The sequence below is a fragment of the Diceros bicornis genome, chromosome 34 (assembly GCF_020826845.1).
Source record: "Diceros bicornis minor isolate mBicDic1 chromosome 34, mDicBic1.mat.cur, whole genome shotgun sequence".
In the NCBI taxonomy this organism is placed as follows: Eukaryota; Metazoa; Chordata; class Mammalia; order Perissodactyla; family Rhinocerotidae; genus Diceros; species Diceros bicornis.
In genome coordinates this window covers 37,328,182-37,350,552 of record NC_080773.1, presented here as the reverse complement: position 1 = coordinate 37,350,552, position 22,371 = coordinate 37,328,182, and the positions used below count along the sequence as shown (strand labels likewise).

The 22,371-nt window shown below is 42.5% G+C and overlaps 2 protein-coding genes across 2 annotated transcripts in view; both read right to left on the bottom strand.

The window, feature by feature from the left end:
- The window catches only part of LOC131397538 (zinc finger protein 814-like), a 47,701-nt gene extending 29,056 nt beyond the window's left edge, over positions 1-18,645 (bottom strand). The window contains exon 1 of the mRNA XM_058530586.1: positions 18,582-18,645. The gene's annotated coding sequence lies outside the window, so the exon portion shown is untranslated. The remainder of the gene's footprint in view (positions 1-18,581) is intronic.
- On the bottom strand, positions 1,073-22,134 carry LOC131397542 (zinc finger protein 345-like). Its single transcript, XM_058530619.1, has 3 exons — positions 22,085-22,134; positions 18,582-18,708; positions 1,073-4,068 (listed from the first exon to the last, which is right to left on the bottom strand). The coding sequence occupies exons 1-3, from the start codon at positions 22,115-22,117 to the stop codon at positions 1,703-1,705; spliced, it is 2,526 nt and encodes an 841-aa protein (XP_058386602.1). The 5' UTR covers positions 22,118-22,134; the 3' UTR covers positions 1,073-1,702.
- Between the last annotated feature and the right edge of the window lie 237 nt (positions 22,135-22,371).

Here is a 22,371-nt window from a genome sequence, read left to right as displayed (position 1 = left end):
GTGAGACCAGGAGCCCACAGGCCTCTAGCGTCACCTGAAAATACAAAATGTGTCAGCTCTGGGCTGGGCTCAAAAAGGGAGGAGCACTCAGTCTTTGGACTTGACATAATTATGGCTGAGAGAAAAGCCTCCCATGGGTGAAGGCACTGGAGAGAACACCATCAGTGGCATTCCCTTGAGAACTTGGGGGCAGACCATAAGTGCTCTGGGACATCAAAGGAATAGGGTGAAATGATCACGACAATAATTCCAACAATGAAAACAGCAGCAGCAACAGCTGAGCCTCCCTGGTCCTCACTGTGTGTCTGCCCTGGGCTGAGAGCTTCACATGCTGAGGTAAAGGGATTAAATTTCTCAAGCTCTGGAGCTAGACTCAGTGGTATGAATCCAGCCTCTTTAATCTGACACTTGTCCACTGTGTGAACCAGGAGAACTCACTTCATTTCTCTGATCCTGAATTTCCACAGCAATACAGTAATAGTCCCCACTTCCTCATGTTGTGAGAATTAAAAAGAAAACAACTCAAAAAACAAGTAAGAACTCAATGTGGTTTGTTACTTTTATAAATCCTCACAGAGACCAAGGTAAATGCTATCATCACCTGCTGACATCACAGTCAACTGAGCCTTCAGGAGCTCTAGTGGCTCAGACATTTCCTGGTGGGGAACCCACGCTGAGACTTCAGTACCCCACAGCCCCCTCCTGCCTGCAGGGATGGAGGGGTGCCTTGTCTCGGAATCATCATTGCACACAGGTGGAGACAGGTGTAGCCGGTGCGAAGTGAATGGGCACCTTGGCTATTCACCTCTTCCAACGGCCCAGGTGCAAGGTCATCCCTAACCTCCATTTTATACAGGAGTAAACTGAGGCTTAGAAGAGAGTCATTGTCAATAAGCTCCAGTGATGGATAGGGATTCGAGATTCAAACTCTGGTCACATGGGGTGTCTGATCAATGTCCTTGTTCCCTCCCCACAGGGCTTTGAACACCCAATCCATCTTGATGCCATCTGGTCCATCTGTTCCAACCCACCAATGATAAGTCAGGAAAATGAACAAATACTACAAGGCAAGGCAAGACATTATTTTATTATTGAATGTCTAGACTTAAGAAACAGATGGAGAATATGTTAACAATGCAGATTAATGTAAAAAATATGGTGTATATGTCCATTACATTGTGCATAGCACAAAAGATATTTTTAAAAATTAGAATATATTCTTCCAGTATTGAAAACTATTCCATTAAAAGAGGAAGTCATGCACGTATTTGAGAATGAGTGAAATTCCAACATACATCTTTGTTGCTTCACTGTCCTATTCATCAAACAAAAGGAAAATAACCAAAGTTCATAAAAGAACAGACAAAAGATATCGACAGACATTTTACCAAAAACACAGAGAGCAAATAAACATCTGAAAACCTGCTTATCAAAAATCCTTAGGAAAATGCAATAAAAAAAAAAAAAAACACTGAAATAGCACAACAAAGTTATTAAAAGGGTTAAATTTAAAATGATTTATGACATTTGGTACAGCATAAGGATGTCCTACATTGTGAATTTTCCTGTATTCGATGAGACTGGAGTTTTTGGAAAACATATTCCACATTCATTGCACACGGTGCACTGTGAACTATTGATTTAGAAGGAACATAATACTTTAGCTAAAGAATTTCCCACATTTGCTTCACTCTTAAGGCCTTTACCCAATGTGGACTCTCTGGTGTTTACTGAATTGGGAACTGTACCTAAATGACTTCCCACATTCAGTGCACTCAAAAGGCCTCTCTGCAGTGTGAACTCTCTGGTGTCGATTGTAATGTGAACTACTCATGAACGATTTCCCACATTCACTGCACTTATAAGGCCTTTCTCCTGTGTGAACTCTCCGGTGTCGATTGTAATGTGAACTACTCATGAATGATTTCCCACATTCGCTGCACTTATAAGGCCTTTCTCCTGTGTGAACTCTCTGGTGTTGATTGTAATGTGAACTACTCATGAAGGATTTCCCACATTCCCTGCACTCATAAGGCCTTTCTCCTGTGTGAATTCTCCGGTGTTGAGTAAGTGTTGAGCTATTGGTATAAGACTTCCCACATTCACTACACTCAAAAGGCCTTTCTCCAGTGTGAATTCTTTGGTGTTTTTTGAGTTGGGAAACATCCCTAAACAATTTTCCACATTCAGTGCACTCATAATCTCTTTCTCCAGTATGAACTCTCTGGTGTTCATTGAAATGTGAACTACGCCTGAAAGATTTCCCACATTCACCACACTTATAAGGCCTTTCTCCTGTGTGAATTGTCCGGTGTCGAATAAGTGTTGAGCTATTGGCATATGACTTCCCACAGTCGATACACTCATAAGGCCTTAACCCGGTGTGAATACTTTGATGACAACGAAGGCTCGAGGGAGACGAGAAAGATTTCCCACAGTCATTACACCTATAAGGCTTTTCTCCAGTGTGAAATCTCCAATGTTGAATGAGATGAGAATTTACTCTAAAGGATTTCCCACATTCACTGCACTCATAAGGCTTTTCTCCAGTGTGAACTCTCTGATGATCACGAAGGGTGCTCCTAATGCTAAAAGATTTCCCACATTCACTGCACACATATGGCCTCTCTCCTGTGTGAACTCTCCGGTGCACAACAAGATTGAATCTTATGATAAAGGATTTCCCACAATCACTGCACTCATAAGGCCTTTCTCCAGTGTGAACTCTCTGATGATCACGAAGGGTGCTCCTAAGGGTGAAAGATTTCCCACATTCACTGCACTCATAAGGCCTCTCTCCTCTGTGAACTCGCTGGTGTATAAGAAGTTTGGATCTTCGGATAAAGGATTTTCCACATTCACTGCACTCATAAGGCCTATCTCCTGTGTGAACTCGCTGATGTCTAACAAGATGGCATCTTTGGATAAAGGATTTCCCACAATCACTGCACTCATAAGGTCTTTCTCCTGTGTGAACTCTCTGATGATTACCGAGTTTGGAACCAGATGAAAAAGACTTCCCACATTCACTGCACTGATGAGCCCTTTCTCCAGTGTGAAACTTCTGATGATAATGGAGTCGTGAGGTAGAAATAAAACATTCTCCACATTCACTACACTGATAAGGCCTTTCTCCAGTGTGAACTCTCTGATGATAACGGAGGCCAGGACGAGTGATAAAAGATTTCCCACATTGACAACACTCAAAAGACCCTTTTTCACTATGAACTCTCTGGTGTTGAGTGAGGTAAAATGGATGGCTAAAAGATTTCCAACAGTCACTACACTCATAAGGCCTTTTTCCTGTGTGTACTCTACGGTGTAGAATGAGTATGGAGCTACTGTTAAATGATTTCCCACATTTACTGCACTGAAAAGGCCTTTCTCCTGTATGTACTCTCTGGTGGAGAACAAGTACTAAGCTGTTGGTAAAAAATTTCCCACATTTGCTGCATTCATAAGGGCTTTCTCCAGTGTGAACTTGCCAGTGTACAATAAGGTAAAATTTTCTTCTAAATGATTTCCAACACTGAGTACACTCATAACGCCTTTCTCCAGTGTTAACTGTTCGTTGTCGAATAAGGATGGATTTACGGCGAAAAGACTGTGTACATTCACAGCACAAATGACAATTTTCTCCAGTGTGACTTCTCCACGGATAAATGAGGACAGATTTTTGGTTAAAGGATTTCCCACATTTGCTGCACTTGCACTGTCTTGCGCCAGAATGAATTCTTCGATGCTGACTGAGGGTTGAGCTCCGCCTAAAAGACTTGCCACATTCTCCACATACATGAAGCTTTCCTCCAGCATGGACTCTCTGGTGCACAACAAATGAGGATTTGTACCTGAATGCTTTTCCACATTCACAGCACACAAAACACTGTCTTCCAGTGTGGACACCCTGGTCCTGAACAAGTGTGTGTTTCAGGCTGAAGGCTTTGTTGTATTCTTCCCAGGTGAAATAACTTTTTTTCAGACCTGCCTTGGGAGTCCTGGTCTGTGACACACCTACAGAAATGCTGTGTTCAAAGGGAGCCTCTGCATCCTCTGCTCCACTCCAGCAGCCTGAATGCAAAGATACCCTGGTGAAGTACATGTTGACTTAAGACAGAGGGGGAAACCCCATCACAAATATGCATCTGTAACGTTTAGGAAGTGGTCTTCTCCAGAGAAGGGAGTTGGAATCCGGTCGGGGAAGTGGCTACTGGGCATCACTGGGCCCCTAAGGCAAAAGAATGGCGGATACCTCACCAGTGATGAACGTAAGAATAAATGAACAGAATAAAAAGTGAACATCAGAATAGGAAGAACTTGAGAGGCATATTTTAAAATTTTCTCTGCAAAAGGACTCCTGCAGGACCTTTACTGCTGGTGACATGAGGTTATGTAAAAGCACGTGTCCAAACCCAAGAAAAAACAACTGCAATAGAGTGGCTGCTGTTGAAGGCCAATGTAAAATACGTGCACACTTCACAGCACATGTACACAAATGTTGCAGAGCAGTAGAGGAAGGGGTATGAAAGAAATGGGTGAGATATGAAGTACACAGAGGTCGAGATTCTCCCTGGGTTAAAAAGTCAGAGTAGAAAAACGTAGTAAAACTGACTAGAAGACAAAGTACCAACCATGGAGAAGGAAAAGTAGAAATGTGGTGTGGCACTGGCAATGACAACAAAACACTGATTAAATGAGAAACGTTCCTGGTATGATCTGAACACAGATCTGGAGACATCACACCCTCCCCAGCCTCACAAGGTCCAGGTACCTGTGAGTTCACCTTGCAGCCTTGGCTACTGAGAATCCCTACAATCTTTGTCACCCCAGATCTCAGCTGATGGAGCTGCACAGTGATTATGTGGCTGCTTCCTCCCTAGAGCCAAAAGCATCACAACCCACCAGGCTGGTGACTTTGCAACTAACACAAGGTAAAGGTCTTTCCCCACCAAACCAGCCACTAAAGGTGGGAAAAGATGACTGATTTACCAAATATGGAGCTATCAACAAAAGGCTATAAGGAACATGAGAAATGAAGAAAATATGACATCCCCAATGGGGCACAATAAGTTTCCAGCAAGGGAAACCAAAGAAACACAGATCCACAAACTGCTGGACAAAGAATTCAAAAAAATTGTTTTAAGGAAGCTCACCTAGATCCAATAAAACACAGGCAAATCAGTGAAATCAGGAAAACATATATGAACAAGTGAAGCAGTTCAGAGAGAGAGAGAAAAAAAGACAAAAGAAATTCTGCAACTGAAAAATACAATAAATGAAATGAAAAATACAATAAAGAGTATCAACAGCAATCTTGATCAAACAGGTGAAATATGTGTGACCTCAAATCAGGTAATTTCAAATCATCCGGTCAGAGAAAAAAAAAAACAAAAGAAAGACTATGTAAATTATGGGATGCCATTAAGGGAAATAACATTTGCATTATGGGAGTGCTGAAAGGACAAATGAGGCAGAAAGGGGCAGAAAGCTTATTTAAAGAAATAACAGCTAGAGCTGGCCTGGCGGCATAGCGGTTAAGTTCGTGCGCTCCGCTTTGGCAGCCCAGGGTTCACAGGTTCGTATCCGGGTGTGGACCAACACACCACTTACCAAGCCATGCTGTGGCAGCATCCCATATAAAGTAGAGGAAGATGGGCACAGATGTTACGCCAGGGCCAATCTTTCTCAGCTAAAAAAAAGAGGAGGATTGGCAATAGATGTTAGCTCAGGGCTAATCTTCCTCAAAAAATAAATAAATAAATAATGGCTGAAAACTTCCAAAATCAGAAGGATGTGGAAATCCAGGTACATGATGCTCACAGGTGCCCATACAGATTCAATCCAAAGAGGTCTTCACCAAAACACATTATAATAAAACTACCAAAAATCAAAGACAAAAAGAATTTTGAAAACAGAAAGAGAAAAGAAACTCATCGCATACATGGGAACCCCCATAAGGCCGCAAGCAGATACAACACCAGAAACTGGGCTGGCCAGAAGAGAGTGAAATAAATTGAAAATGCTGATGGAAAAAAACTGCCAAACACGAATGCTTTATCCACCAAAGCTGTCCTTCAGAAATGAAGGAGAGATAAAGACATTCCTAGACAAACAAACTGAGGGAGTTCATCACCACTCAACCTGCCTTACCAGAAATGCTAAGTTCTTCAAGCTGAAATGAAAAGACATTAATCAGAAAACATACGAAAATACAAAGCACACTGATAAAAGGAAGTATATATTTTATCCTTCAAGATAAAATATCCTTTTATCTTAAAGGATAAAAGACGAGAGTATTAAAAATAACCATAGCCACAATAACTTCTTAATGGTTACACAATATAAAAAGATATAAAATGTGACATCAAAAAGATAAAATGCAGGCAGTGGCATACTAAAAGAGTACTTTTTATGTGATTGATGTTAAGTTGCTATCAGCTCAAAACAGGCTGTTTTAAGATGCTTTACGAAACCTTATGGTAACCACAAAGCAAAAACCTACAATAGATAAAAGAAAAAGGAATCAGAGCACACCACTATAGAAAACCATCAAATCACAGTGGAAGAGAGCGAGAGAGGAAAAAGAGACTATAAAAGAGCCAGAAAACAATTAACAAGATGGCCATTGACAAGTCCTTACAAAATTCTCCAAACAAGACACACACCAGATGAGCAGATAAACAAAACAAGACCCCATTACATGGTGCCTATAACAAATACATTTTAGTTCTAAGGACACAAATAAGCTGAAAGTGAGGGAATCCAAAAAATTATTCCACGCAAATGGAAAATAAGGGAGAGTAGCTTATAAGACTTTAACTCAAAACCTGTCATAGAAAACAAAGAATGTCACTATATAATGATAAACGAGTCAATCCATCTAGAGAATACAACAATTATAAGTATACATACACCCAACATCAGAGCACCTAAACCTATTAAGTATTAACATATGGAAGGTAGAAAAGACACCAACAAAATACTAATAGTAGACTCAACATACAACTTTCTAGAATGGCTAGATCATCCAGACAGAAAATCAATAAGAGTGAGAGAGAGGTCAAGATGGCAGCGTAAGCAGACTCTGAACTCACCTCCTCCCGAGGACACAGCCAATTTACAACTACTCGTGGAAAAATTACCCCTGAGAGAGAACTGAAAACTAGATAAGAGGAACTCCTGCAACAAAGGACCATCCTAATTGAGGTGGAAGAAGCAGAAACTCCCTTCTGGAAAGGAAAAACGCCACCTTCACAAGCCGCCAGCTTCACAGCCACCCAGGGGCAGCCCAAAGGTACACAGCCCTCCCTGGAGGACTGGGGCCCTGAGCCGGGGAGTGCTCCTGCTGTGGGCATTCTGTGGACCCAGCACAATTGAGACAGGTAACATAATATCTGACTCTCCCCGCTATTAAAACATTGGGGAGTACCACCAGAAAAGCTGGTTCACAAAGAAATTAAAACCGGCTCTTAAAGGGCCCACGTGCAAACTCACCTGTTTCAGAAAGCAACCTAGAATCACCAGAAAGAAAGGTGCCCAGTACTTTGGTGAAAAGAGACTCACCTGATAGGCTCTGAGTGCATTGCAGTGAGAGGTGAGACCTCTCCAGGGACTGGGACATTGGCAGCGGCCATTGTTGTGGCCTGGTGTGGGCTTGCTGACACAGGCACCATTGGAGTTCTCCCTGAGGCCTGCTAGCCCAGGGTCTGCCCCACTCACTAGAACACTGATTTAATCCAGCTCAGCCAGGGCAGGCAGCCCACCCTAGAGACTGGCCACACTCAACAACAAGCCCTCAGGCAACTTGTGGGCCTGCATAGATTGGTGACTGGATTCTCTGCAGCCTGGCAACTGAGCCCACTTCAGTGGGGCAGGGCGTGCACAATGAGCAGGTGGAGAGTATGGGACGGTGGTGGAGTGTGTGGGGCTCCCGCCGTGGAGAGACTGGGTCCACTTCAGGAGGTCGGGGAGCGCACCTGGGGCAGGACTGAGTTGACTGTGTGTGTGGACCTGTGGGCAGCAGGACTTGTCAGCTGCAGAAGACTTGTGCTTCTCAAAGACCCACATAGGGGGTTTGCCCCACCTTCTGAAGCCTGAAACAATGGGGTGCTCCCGTGCCTGAGGCCAGCCCCACCCAGCTGCAATCCTCAGAGAGCTGACAAGGGACCTAAAGGCTGCAGGCTTATAGCATTTGTAAGCCCCTGAGCCTAACAACCTGCCACGCTGGGGGCCTACTCACTTAAAAGAAATACTGCAACACAAATGTGGTATTAGAACTTGCAGCCAACTGTGCTGGGGCTCCCCACACCTGATAAAGAGACTGAAGAGCCCACAACAACTACAAGCAGCTGAGCATTACAACAGCTGGCCAGGAGCATAACTCAGCCTCCCTGGGCGCCTACAGGGAGAGCAAACAGGCCACAACAGAAGGACACACATAGCCAACATAGGGGTCATCCCTGGAACATTGAGAACTGAGGGAAGCACACTGCAGGCCTCCTAAGCCATCACTTACATAAGATCACCTATCTAAGAGCAGGAGATGTAGCTGACCTACCTAATACGTAGACACAAGCACAGGGAAAGAGGCAAAATGAGGAAGCAAAGGAATACATTCCAAGTAAGGGAACAGACAAAACCTCAGAAAAAGAACTAAGTGAAACAGAAATGAGCAACCTACCTGACAGAGAGTTCAAACTAAGAGTGTTAAGGATGCTCACTGATCTGGGGAGAAGAATAGATGAACTCAGTGAGAATGTCAACAAAGAAATGGAAGATATAAAAAAGAACCAATCAGAAATGAAGAATACAATACTGGAAATGAAAAATTCACTAGAGGGACTCAAAAGCAGAGTAGAGGATACAGAAGAACGAATCTGTGAGCTGGACGAAAGACTAGAAGAAATTATCCAAGCTGAACAGGTAAAAGAGAAAAGAATTAAAAAGAGTGAGGACAGTCTAAGGGACCTCTGGGACAACATCAAGCACACTAACATCTGTGTTATAGGTGTCCTGGAAGGAGGAGAGCGAGACAAAGGGGCAGAGACTCTATTTCAAGAAATAATAGATGAAAAATTCCCTAACCTGAAGAAGGAGGCAGACATCCAGGTACAGGAAGCACAGAGAGCCCCAAACAAGATAAACCCAAAGAGGCCCACACCAAGACGCATCATAATCAAAATGCCCAGAATTAAAGATAAAGAGAGAATCCTAAAAGCCGCAAGAAAAAGTCAAGTTACATACAAAGGAAACCCCATAAGGCTATCAGCTGACTTCTCAGCAGAAACCTTACAGGCTAGAGGAGAGTGGCACAATATATTTAAAGTGCTTAAAGGAAAAAACTTACAGCCAAGAATACTCTACCCAGCAAGGTTATCATTCAAAATGGAAGGAGAGATCAAAAATTTCCCAGACAAGCAAAAATTAAAGGAGTTTGTCACCAAGAAACCAGTGCTACAAGAAATGTTAAAAGGACTGATTTAAGGGGAAAAGAGAAGACCACAAATAGGAAAAATTATCTATTTCCATGATAAGAGGGCAATGGATACAAATGCACAAAAAAGAGATTAGATATGATATCAAAAACATAAGAGGAGGGAGGAGGGGAGTTAAAGAGCAGAGCTTTCAGACAGAGGTCAAACTAAAGAGACCATCAATTCTGCATAGAAGAAGAAAGGAACAGAGAAGGACTACTAAAACACTGAGAAAAAAAAAGTTAAAAAATGGCAGTAAGTACATACTTATCAATGGCTACTTTAAACGTCAATGGACTAAATGCTCCAATTAAAAGGCATAGGGTGGCTGACTGGATAAAAAAACAAGACCCATATATATGCTGTATACAAGAGACACACTTCAGACCTAAAGACACTCACAAACTGAAAGTGAAGAGATGGAAAAAGATACTCCGTGCAAATGGCAATGAAAAGAAAGCTGGGGTAGCAGTACTCATATCAGACAAAATAGACTTTAAAACAAAAACTGTAAAAAAAGACAAAGAAGGGCATTACATAATGATCAAGGGAACAATCAAACAAGAGGATATGACACTTGTAAATACCTACGCCCCCAATGTAGGTGCACCTAAATATATAAAGCAATTATTAACAGACATAAAAACAGAAATAGACAGTAACACAATAATAATAGGGGACTTTAACACTCCACTTACACCAACAGATCATCCAAACAGAAGATCAATAGCGAAACAGTGGCCTTAAATGACACACTACAACAGATGGACCTAGTAGATATATACAGATCATTCCATCTAAAAATCGAAGAATACACGTTCTTTTCAAATGCACATACAACATTCTCCAGGATTGATCACATATTAGGTCACAAAACAAGTCTCCATAAATTTAAGAAGATTGAAATAATACCAAGCATCTTTTCTGACCACAGTGGTACGAAACTAGAAATCAACTATATGAAGAAAATCAGAAAAGCCACAAATACGTGGAGATTAAACAAAATGCTACTGAACAACGACTGGGTCAACGAAAAAATCAAAGAAGAAATAAAAAAAAATACCTGGAGACAAATGAAAATGAAAATACGACATGCCAGAATTTATGGGATACAGCAAAAGCGCTTCTAAGGGGGAAGTTTATAGCAATACAGGCCTATCTCAACAAACAAGTAAAATCTCAATTAAACAATCTAATAATGCACCTAAAAGAACTGGAAAAAGAAGAACAAACAAAGCCCCAAATCAGTAGAAGAAAGGAAATAATAAAAATCAGAGCAGAAATAAATGAAATAGAGACTAAAAAAAAATAGAAAAAATTAATAAAACCAAGAGCTGGTTCTTTGAAAAGATAAACAAAATTGACAAACCTTTAGCTAAACTCACCAAGAAAAAAAGAGAAAAGGCACAAATAAGTAAAATCAGAAATGAAAAAGGAGAAATTACAACAGACACCTCAGAAATACAAAAGATTATAAGAGACTACAATGAAAAGCTATATGCCAACCAATTCAACAATCTGGAAGAAATGGATAAATTCTTAGAACCATACAACCTTCCAAAACTGGATCAAGAAGTAGAGAATTTGAATAGACCAATCACCAGTAAGGAGATTGAAACAGTAATCAAAAACCTCTCCAAAAATAAAAGTCCAAGACCAGACGGCTTGCCTGGTGAATTCTACCAAACATTCAAAGAAGACTTAATACCTATCCTTCTCAAACTCTTCCAAAAAATTGAGGAGGGAGGGAAGCTCCCTAACAGACTCTACGAAGCCGACATTACCCTGATACCAAAACCAGACAAAGACAACACAAAAAAAGAAAATTACAGGCCAATATCACTGATGAACATCGATGCAAAAATCCTCAACAAAATACTAGCAAATCACATACAACAATATGTTAAAAAGATTATACACTATGATCAAGTGGGATTTATTCCAGGTATGCAGGGATGGTTTAACATTCGCAAATCAATCAACGTGATACACCACATTAATAAAATGAAGAATAAAAATCACATGATCATCTCAATAGATGCAAAGAAAGCATTTGACAAGATACAGCATCCATTTATGATAAAAACTCTGAAAAAAATGGGTATAGAAGGAAAGTACCTCAACATAATAAAGATCATATATGAGAAACCCATAGCTAATATCATCCTCAATGGTGAAAAACTGAAAGCTATCCCTCTAAGAACAGGAACCAGACAAGGATGCCCACTGTCACCACTCCTATTTAACATAGTACTGGAAGTCCTAGCCAGAGCAATCAGGCAAGAGAAAGAAATAAAAGGGATCCAAATTGGAAAGAAAGAAGTGAAAATGTCACTATTTGCAGATGACATGATTTTATATACAGAAAACCCTAAAGAATCCACCAGAAGACTTTTAGAAGTAATAAACGAATATGGTAAAGTTGCAGCGTACAAAATCAACATACAAAAATCAGTTGCATTTCTATACACTAACAACGAAGTAGCAGAAAGAGAAATTAAGAATACCATCCCATTTACAATTGCAACAAAAAGAATAAAATACCGAGAAATAAACTTAACCAAAGAGGTGAAAGAGCTGTACACAGAAAACTATAAAACATTGCTGAAAGAAACTGAAGAAGACACAAAGAAATGGAAAGATATTCCGTGCTCTTGGATTGGAAGAATTAACATAGTTAAGATGTCCATACTTCCTAAAGCAATCTATAGATTCAATGCAATCCCTATCAAAGTTCCAACAACATTTTTCACAGAAATAGAACAAAGAATCCTAAAATTTATATGGAACAACAAAACACCCAGAATAGCTAAAGGAATCCTGAGAAAAAAGAACAAAGCTGGAGGTATCACACTCCCTGATTTCAAAATATACTACAAAGCTACAGTAACCAAAACAGCATGGTACTGGCAAAAAAACAGACACAGAGATCAATGGAATAGAATCGAAAGCCCAGAAATAAATCCACACATCTATGGACAGCTAATCTTCAACAAAGGAGCCAAGAACATACAATGGAGAAAACAAAGTCTCTTCAACAAATGGTGTTGGGAAAACTGGACAGCCACATGCAAAAAAGTGAAAGTAGACCCTTACCTTACACCATACAGAAAAATTAACTCCAAATGGATTAAAGACGTGAATGTAAGACCTGAAACTATGAAACTTCTAGAAGAAAACATAGGCAGTACGCTCTTTGACATTGGTCTTAGCAACATATTTTCAAGCACCATGTCTGACCAGGCAAGAGAAACAACAGAAAAAATAAACAAATGGGACTACATCAGACTAAAAAGCTTCTGCACAGCAAAGAAAACCATCAACAAAATGAAAAGACAACCTAACAATGGGGAGAAGATCTTTGCAAACCATACATCTGATAAGAGGTTAATCTCCAAAATATATAAAGAACTCATGCATCTCAACAACAAAAAAACTACCAACCCAATTAAAAAATGGGCAAAAGACCTGAACAGACATTTCTCCAAAGATATACAGATGGCCAACAGGCACATGAAAAGATGTTCAAAATCATTAACTATCAGGGAAATGCAAATCAAAACTACAATGAGATATCACCTCACGCCCATCAGAATGGCTATAATTAACAAGACAGGAAACAAGTGTTGGAGAGGATGTGGAGAGAAGGGAACTCTCATACACTGCTGGTGGGAGTGCAAACTGGTGCAGCCACTATGGAAAACAGTATGGAGATTCCTCAAAAAATCAAGGATAGAACTACCATATGATCCAGCTATTCCACTGCTGGGTATTTATCCAAAGAACTTGAACACACCAATGCGTAAAGATACATGCACCCCTGTGTTCACTGCAGTGTTATTCACAATAGCCAAGACTTGGAAGCAACCTAAGTGCCCATCAAGGGACGAATGGATAAAGAAGATGTGGTATATATACACAATGGAATACTACTCAGCCATAAGAAACGATGAAATCCAGCCATTTGTGACAACATGAATGGACATTGAGGGTATTATGCAAAGTGAAATAAGTCAGAGGGAGAAGGTCAAATACCGTATGATTTCCTTCATTAACTAGTACATAATAACAACAATAAACAAACACACAGAGACAGAGATTGGATTGGTGGTTACCATAGGGGAAGGGAGGAGGGAGGAGGGCGAAAGGGATAATTCAGCACATGTGTGTGGTGATGGGTTGTAATTAGTATTTGGGTGGTGAACATGATGTAATCGATGCAGAAATAGAAGTATAATGATGTACACCTGAAATTTATACAATGTTATAAACCAATGTTACTGCAATAAACAAAAAATTTTTAAAAATTAAAAATTAAAAAAAATCAAGTAAAAAAGAAAAGAAAAAGAAAATCAGTAAGGAAATATTTGACTCGAACTACACGTCAGACCAAATGGACCTAACAAACATATACAGAACATTCTATCCAACTACAGCAGAATACACCTTCTTCTCAAGTGGACACAGAGCGTTCTCTAGAACAGATCATATGTTAGGTGACAAAATAAGTCTGAACAGATTAAATAAGACTGAAATCATGTCAAGAATCTTATCCAGCTACAAAGGTGTGAAACTAAAAATCAGGAACAGAATGAAAGCTATAAAGTTCACGAATATGTGGACGTTAAAAAAAACACTCCTGAACAATCAGTGGGATAAAGAAAAAACCAAAATTTAAAATAAAATTATCTTGGGCTGGCCCGGTGGCTTAGCGGTTAAGTGTGCGCGCTCCGCTGCTGGCGGCCCAGGTTCAAATCCTGGGCACGCACCGACGCACCGCTTCTCTGGCCATGCTGAGGCCGCGTCCCATATACAGCAACTAGAAGGATGTGCAGCTATGACATACAACTATCTACTGGGGTTTGGGGGGAAAATAAATAAATAAAATCTTAAAAAAAAAAAAATTATCTTGAAACAAACAAAAATGGAAAGAAAACAGGCTAAAACTTATGAAAAGCAGCAAAAGCAGTTTTAACAGTAAAGTTTTTGGCAATCAATACCTACTTTAAGCAAAAAGAAAAATCTCAAATAAACAACCTAACTTTACACCACAAGGAATCAGAAGAACAAACTACACCCAAATTTGGGGGAAGAAAGGAAAAGAACAAAGATCAATCAGAGCAGAGACAAAAGAAATACAGGTTAGTAAAACAATAGAAAACAGCAACAAAGCTAAGTGTTGTTTTTCGAAAAGAAACAAAATCGAAAAACGTTTAGCTAGACTAACTTAGAAGAGAGAGAAGATTCAAATAAATAAAATCAGAACTGAAACAGGAGACAAAAACTGATACTGCAGAAACACAAACATCTTAAGAGAATACGATGAACTCAATTAACTAGAAGAAGTGGAAAAATTCCTAGAAAAATACAATCTATCAAGACTAAATCATAAAGAAACAGTAAATCTGAATAGACCAATAATGAGTAACAAAACTGAATCACTAATCAAAAATCTCCCAACAAAGAAAAGCCCAGGACCAGATAGATTCACTGGTCAATATTACCCAAGATTTTAAGGAGAATTAATGTCAATCCTTCCTAAACTCTTCCAAAACAATGAAGAGGAAGGAAAATGTCCAAACTGAATTTACAAGACCAGCATTACCCTGATACCTAGCAAGATATGGACTACAAGAAAATTAACTTACAGGCCAATATCCTTGAAGAACATAGAAGGAAAAATCCTCAACAAAATACTAGCAAACCAAATTCAACAGCATGTTGGAAGAAGCTTACACTATGATCAAGTGGGATTTATCCCTGGGATGCAAGGATGGTCCATCACACACAAATCAATAAACGGGATACACCATGTTAACAGAATGAAGGATAAAAATCATATGAAAATTCAATAGATGCAGAAAAAGCATTTAACAAAACAGCATACTTTCATGTTAAAAACTCTCAAGAAAATAGATACAGGAGAAAGGTAACTCAATATAACAAAGGCTATATACGATGTGCTCACAATAACATCAAACTCAACAGTTAAAATCTAAAAGCTTTTCCTCTAAAAGCAGGAACAAGACAAGGATGCCCACTCTCCTCACTTCTACTCAACACACTTCTGGAAGGCCTAGCCAGAACACTTGGGCAAAAAAAAGAAACAAAAGGCAGAATCACAAAAGAGGAAGTAAAACTGTGTTTGCACAAGACATGATCTTATAGATAGAAAACTCTAGAAGCCACCGAAAAACTCTCACAGTTTTCCTGAAACAATTTCTGTAAAGTTGCAGGATACACAATCAATATACCAAAATCAGTTGTGTTTCTATACACTCACAGTGAAATATCTGAATAAGAAATTAAGAGAGCAATCGCCCTGACAATATCATCTAAAAGAAATATGTACGAATAAATTTAACCAAGGAGGTGAAAGATCTGGACTCTGAAAAAAATAAGACACTGACGAAAGTGAAGACACAAACAGAAAGACATCCCATGTTCTTAGAAGAATTAATATTGTGAAAATGCCCATATACCCCAATGTGACGTACAGAATCACTGGAATTTTTCACAAAAATAGCAAAGGAATCCGAAAATGCATATGGAACCACTAATGACATCAAATAGCCAAAGCCATCTTGAGTAAGAAGGTCAAAGCTGGAGGTATCACACTTCTTGATTTCAAACTTCATTAGGAAGCTATAGTAATCAAAACAGTGTGGTACTGGCATAAAAACATGCACACAGAGGAATGTAACAGAATAACCCAGAAAAAGTCCTATCCATATATGGTGAACTAATCTTTGACAAGGGCGCCAAGACCACACAATGGGGAAATGATGGTCTCTTCAATAAATGGTGTTGGGAAACCTGGCCATTCACATGCAAAAAGATGAAATTGGAGCCCTATCTTCCACCACTAACAACAATGAACTCGAAGTGGATTAAAGAGTTAAATATAAGACATGAAAATGTAAAATCTCTTGAGAAAACAGAGAATAAGGCACTAGACAGTGGTCTTGGCAATGATATTTTGGATATGACACCAAAAGTCCAGGAAAAAAACATCAAAAATTAACAAGTGGAACTACATCAAACTAAAAAGCTTCTGCACAGCAAAAGAAACAATCAACAAAATCAAAAGCCAACCTACAGAATGGGAGAAAATATTTACAAGCCATGGATCTCACAAGGGGATAATATTTTAAAAATATAAGGTACTCATACAACTCAAGAGCAAGGAACAATCTGATTAAAATACGGACAAAAAATTTGATTAGACATGTTTCCAAATTTGATACACAAATGGCTAATGGGTATATAAAAAATTGCTCTTCCTCACTAATCATCAAGAAAATGTAAATCCAAAGCACAATGAGATATTACCTCATACCTCAGGATGGCTATCATCAAAAACAGGAGGGATAAGTGTTGACAAGGGTGTGGAGAGAAGGGAGCCCTTGCTCACTGTTGGTTACTTGGAAATTGGTAGAGCCATTATGAAAAAGAGTATGGAAGTTCCTCAAAAACTTCAAAGTAGAACTACCATATGATCCAGCAATCCCATTTCTTGGTATAAATCCAAAGGAAATGAAATCAGAATGTGGAAGAGATAATCTGCCCTCTCATGTTCACTGCAGTGTTATTCACAACACACAAGATATGGAAACAACTTCAATGTCCATTAAAGGAATGCGTGGAAGAAAAAAAAGTGTGATGTACACACACACCTGGAATATTATTCAGCCTTGAGAAAAAAAGGACATCCTGGGGCTGGCCCCGTGGCCTAATGGTTAAGTTTGGCACACTCTTCTTTGGCGGCTGGGTTCGGTTCCTTGGCCCGGACCTACACCACTCGTCAGTGGCCATGCTGTGGCCATACAAAAGAGAGGAAGACTGGCACAGATGTTAGCTTAGGGTGAATCTTCTTCAGCAAAAAAAAAAAGAAAAGGAAATCCTGCCATGTGACCATATGGATGAATCTGGAAGGCATCATGCTAAGAGAAATAAGCCAGTTAGAGAAGGACAAACACTGTATGATATCATTTATATGAGGAATCTAAAACAAACAAAAAATGTTGAACTCATAGACAGTAGTATGCCAGGGCCTGGGAAGTGGGCAAAATAGGGAATTGTTGTTCAAAGGTACAAACCGGGCTGGCCCAGTGGCGCAAGCAGTTAAGTGCGTGCACTCCGCTGCGGTGGCCCGGGGTTCGCGGGTTTGGATCCTAGATGCACACTGACGCACCACTTGTCAAGCCATGCTGTGGCAGCATCCCATATAAAGTAGAGGAAGACGGGCATGGATGTTAGCTCAGGGCCAATCTTCTTCAGCAAAAACAACAAGAGGATGATTGGCATCAGATGTTAGCTCAGGGCTGATCTTCCTCACAAAAAGACAGGTACAAACCTTCAGTTATAAGATGACTAAGTTGTGAGGATCTAAATTACAACATGGTGACTACACTTAATAATACTGTATTTTACACTTGAAATTTACTAGGAGAGTATATGTTCAGCGTTCTTACCAAAAAAAAAATTACTATTTGAGGTGGTGGAAGTGTTCATTAATTTGATTATGCAGTTATTTCATAATGTATACATATATGAAATTATGACATTGTACCCTTTAAATATATACCATTTACTAGAACGACAATGCTAGAACAAAACAAAGAAAAAAAACAAAAAAAAAGAGATCTAAACTAAACAGTACAAACCCTGCAAGAGGGTCTTGAAAAGCAGCCCATGGCCCAGGTAACTAGTGACCATGACAATACCTCCAATTCCAACCACAGGCAGGCACAAGGAAATGTCAGTTAAATGAAGCCACCAAACCCCCAGGACACAGAAGTGTCATGGAGCTGGACACGTTCACTAGCCAGGGAGAGGGCAGGCAAGGTGCCATCCATTAGTCCCACTGAAAGACTACTGACCTGGAATCCTTCCCTATGAGGGTTCAGTACAGAGGGTACTGGGGCTGCAGGGGAGAGAAGAGGGCAGTGCAAACACCCCAGCCCTAGTAACACAGCAAGGACCCAGAAAGCTGGGGAAGCAAGCAGTGCCCACATTCCCCAGTAAGAAGGACAGAGCACCCCCCAGGGAAAGGGGGTGAGGCAGGATACAGAGCCTAGTCCAGGTCACGGGGGGAGAGGAGGGCCTTACCCAGCGAGGATATGAGTGCAAAGTTCTCCAGCATCACATCCTGGTACAAGTGCCTCTGAACTTCATCAAGGAGCCTCCATTCCTCCCAGGAAAAGTATACAGCAACGTCTTCAAAGGTCATACTGTCCTGTCAAGATGGGGACAGATGAAACCATGAACTTTCTCTCTCTCAGAACCCACAATCCACCACTTCACACATCTACTCCACACTCCTCCTCCTCCAGAGCTCCCCACCTCAGAGCAGATACCAGGCCCTGCTGCCACTGATAACCTCTCTCTTCTCACTGTGTTCAGCCTGCAGCAATAACAGGCAGGGGGACACACAGATGCTATCCAAGCTCTGGGCCTGGCAGGCAGGGCTCCATCCCTTCTGCCTGGCAATTCCCCTGCATCTCCCAGATTGTACCTACAAGACACAGCTAAACATGGGCTCATGCTTCACCCCTGAGTCCCCACTACCAGGGCCTTGGAGCCCTCAGCTCACACTACCTATTTAAATGCAAATCATTCTGGAGATACCACCTCTCTCCATCTCTCTCACATCTTCAGTCCCCACAGCTCTGCCACCTCCCTGCCCTACAATACAGGCATCTCCCTGCCCTCACCCATGGACGTGGCACACGGCATCCAGAGGGTTCTGACAAACTCAAACACAGTCCAGTACCTTCCCAGTTTTGATGGATCCCATAGCCAGGGAAAGCCCCAAATGCTGCTTTGAAGGCCTCCCCACCTGCCTCTGATCCTTGATCAAGATCAGCCACCCAGAACCACATAGGAGTTGCAGATCCCCAGGACCCTCTTCCACTTCAGTGATGCACTTTCTGTCCCCTTTGCAGCCACAATCCTCCCCTCTCCGTTCAATCTTCCTTAAAACCCCAGCCCTTGCAGTCTCCCTGCCAGGCACAGTGACTCTCACAAATGACTACATTCACCCCACATCTTACCCACCAGCAAGACTGAAACACCCCAGACCCCATCAAGGCTCACCACACAATTCCGGTGAATGTGAACAGTAGGGAATTAGCAGAAGCCCCAGTCTCACTGTCAATTTGTCTCAATTACTCCTCTGCCTGTGAAGTCATCTCACACCCACTCATCCTATGGAAGCCTTGGCCACCTGCCAGACCATCCTCTCTCCCACACCATTCCATGGCCACTTCTCTCCCTCACCTGTGTTTCTCATACTCAGGAACCTCCACTAGGTGCAAAGCAAGAGAACCATTCCTTAGCATGCACCCTAGTCTTTCTGACTTGCTAACAGCATTATCACCATATCCTGCATTATACTTCGTAAACGTGATCCACAACTCCACCCTGGTCCTCAGAATAGCCACCACTTTTTCTTTTATTTTGTGAGGAAGATTGGTCCTGAGCTAACATCTGTGCCAATCTTCCTCTATTTTGTATGTGGGATGCTGCCACCACATGGCACATGGCTTAATGAGGAGTGTCTAGGTCCGTGTCTGGGGTCCAAAACTGCGAACCCCAGGCAGCCAAAGCTGAGTGCACGAACCCAACCACTATGCCACCAGGCCAGCCCTCCAGCCAACTCTTTTGAAAGCTTCCATGCCAACCCCCTCCCCAGATTTCCAGGCCTGTGTCTCCAGCTGCCCAATTGATGCCTCCACTCAGTTCTCTGAAACATCTCAGACTCTTAACGGGGCCAAAACAAAACTTCTGATATTCCCAAAGAAAATAAACCTACCGACAACTCCCACATCCCTCTGGATGGAATTCCCATCCCTTCAGTGGCTACAACCCAAAACCCTGGAGTCTTCTCTAACCTCTCCCTCAACTTTGTTGCTGTTAGTGCCATTGAGTGGATTCAGACTCCTAGATACCCTGTCTGCAGCAGAGCAGAACCCTGCCCAGTCTTGTCTGTGGCATCCTCTCATCTTCCAGAGCTGTATCAGACAATGCCCTATCGTCATTCATAGGGTTTTCAGAGTCAATTCTTTTGGAAATTGGTGGCCAGGTTCTTCTTCCTCATCTGTCTTAATCTGGAAGCTCTGCAGAAACCTGTCCACCATGAATGACCCTGCTGGTATTGAAGTACTGGTGGCATAGCTTTCAGCATTACACCAACAACCAGCTGCCACAGTATGACATCTGACAAAAACGTGGTGTGGTTCCCTGACTGGGAAACAAACCTGGGCGGTGGCAATAAGAGTGCCAAATCTTAACTAATGGACCAGCAGGGCTGGCCCTCCCTCAACTACAACATCCCAAAATCAACTTGGCCCTTCTTCAAAAATGGACCCAAAATCCAAACATTCCTCCCACCTCCATGGCCACCACTCTGGTCCATCAACACGCATCTGGCTTATAGCAGTAACCTCCTCCTGGGCTCCCTGCCTCCTCCCTTAACCCCACAGTCTGTGCACTTCTCTGCAGCCAGATGGAGCCTATTAAGACCTGGGTAAGATCACCGATTTCCTCTTATCCAAACCTCTCATTATCTCCATAAACAGACACCCAACTTCTCAGGCAGCCACATCAAGGCCTCATTACTGACCGCCCCACGCCCACCTATGTTCTTCACCAAAGAATGGAGACCTGTGTACGCTGTTCCCAGCTGAGTCACACCTCCAAGCATTTATTTGTACATGCTGTTACCTGTTCCTGAGATCAACTTTCACACCTGTTTATACTGACGACCAGAAATTCGAACACCTCTATGACCCTTGGCCTGCACTCAGAACACAGGGCTTCGGGGTAGCCTCAGGGTCCCCGCACTCAAGAGCTGGGATTACAGCAAGTATTCCTGCTGAGTCTCAAGACACCACAATCCCAGACACCACACGGGTCGTGTCCTAACCAATGAGGGAGTGGGGCACTCTCTCCTTCCTTATGTAGGTTCCATAAATGCTTTTTCTAGTATTAGATCCTGTGGGAAGAGGCAGGCAACCATAGCTGGGTTCCACGTGCGCAAGCCTCCCGTGTATCCCTGTCCAACCCTGGAACTTGGTCACCTCGGGTTCACTTACTAACCTCTGTTTCAGTTCTCAGAGCTGCCTCCTACCAGCCCTGTGACCTTGGACGAGGACTCAAATCCCTGTGTCTCACTGTCCTCATCACCCCCATCCTCCTCTATTCTCTCTCTGAGCAGCTTTTGGAAAACTTTTTAAACTCTAACGCACGCTGTGTCCCTCTTCCGTTCACAACCCTCCACGGCTCCCAGGACTCTCGGATTGAAGGAACAGCCCCTCAGCCTCCAGTCCAGGCGACACTCCGCCTCACACTCTGTTCACTGCAGACAACACGGACCCCAGGTCTCCGACTCCTCCCGGCTCAGTCACCCTCCACGCCTCTCCCCCGCCGGGCCCGCCACCTGGGACCCTCTCCCACACCCGTCACCCCGGCTCTCAGAAACAGGCCCCACGAGCGCCTCCCCGTCCCGGACACCGGGGCCTGGGCTGCAGGCCCGTGAGCGGCGCCCGCACTCGGGGCTCTAGGGCTGGGCTGGGCTGAGGGCGGGGAGGGCGCGGAGCACGAGCACTGACCTGAGCCGGCTCCCTCCGCGCGGCCGCCGCCATCGGACTCTGGGGGCGGAGCGGGGGTGGGAGAGGAGGGGACCCGGGCACGGCGGTCCTGTCCCGGCCCTGGCGCGGGTCCCCGGGGCGGCGTCGCCGAGCCTCAGACCCGCCCTGTGCAGCGGGGACGGCGCCTCCCCTCGCGCCTCCTTGGTCCCGTCACCTCAGCCTCGACCCAGCAGTCTGGAACCAGAACACACCCACAGCACCCAAAATGGCCCCCTCGAGGAGGACGCCGGAAGTCCCGCGCCGACTCG

Excerpts from the sequence above, each read along its gene's own strand:
- LOC131397542 (XM_058530619.1), bottom strand. The coding sequence starts at position 22,117 with ATGGCGGCGGCCGCGCGGAGGGAGCCGGCTCAG. Across the intron at positions 18,709-22,084 it reads CGCGGAGGGAGCCGGCTCAG|GACAGTATGACCTTTGAAGA; the intron begins GTCAGTGCTCGT and ends CCATCTTGACAG. Across the intron at positions 4,069-18,581 it reads TGCACTCATATCCTCGCTGG|GCTGCTGGAGTGGAGCAGAG; the intron begins GTAAGGCCCTCC and ends CTTTGCATTCAG.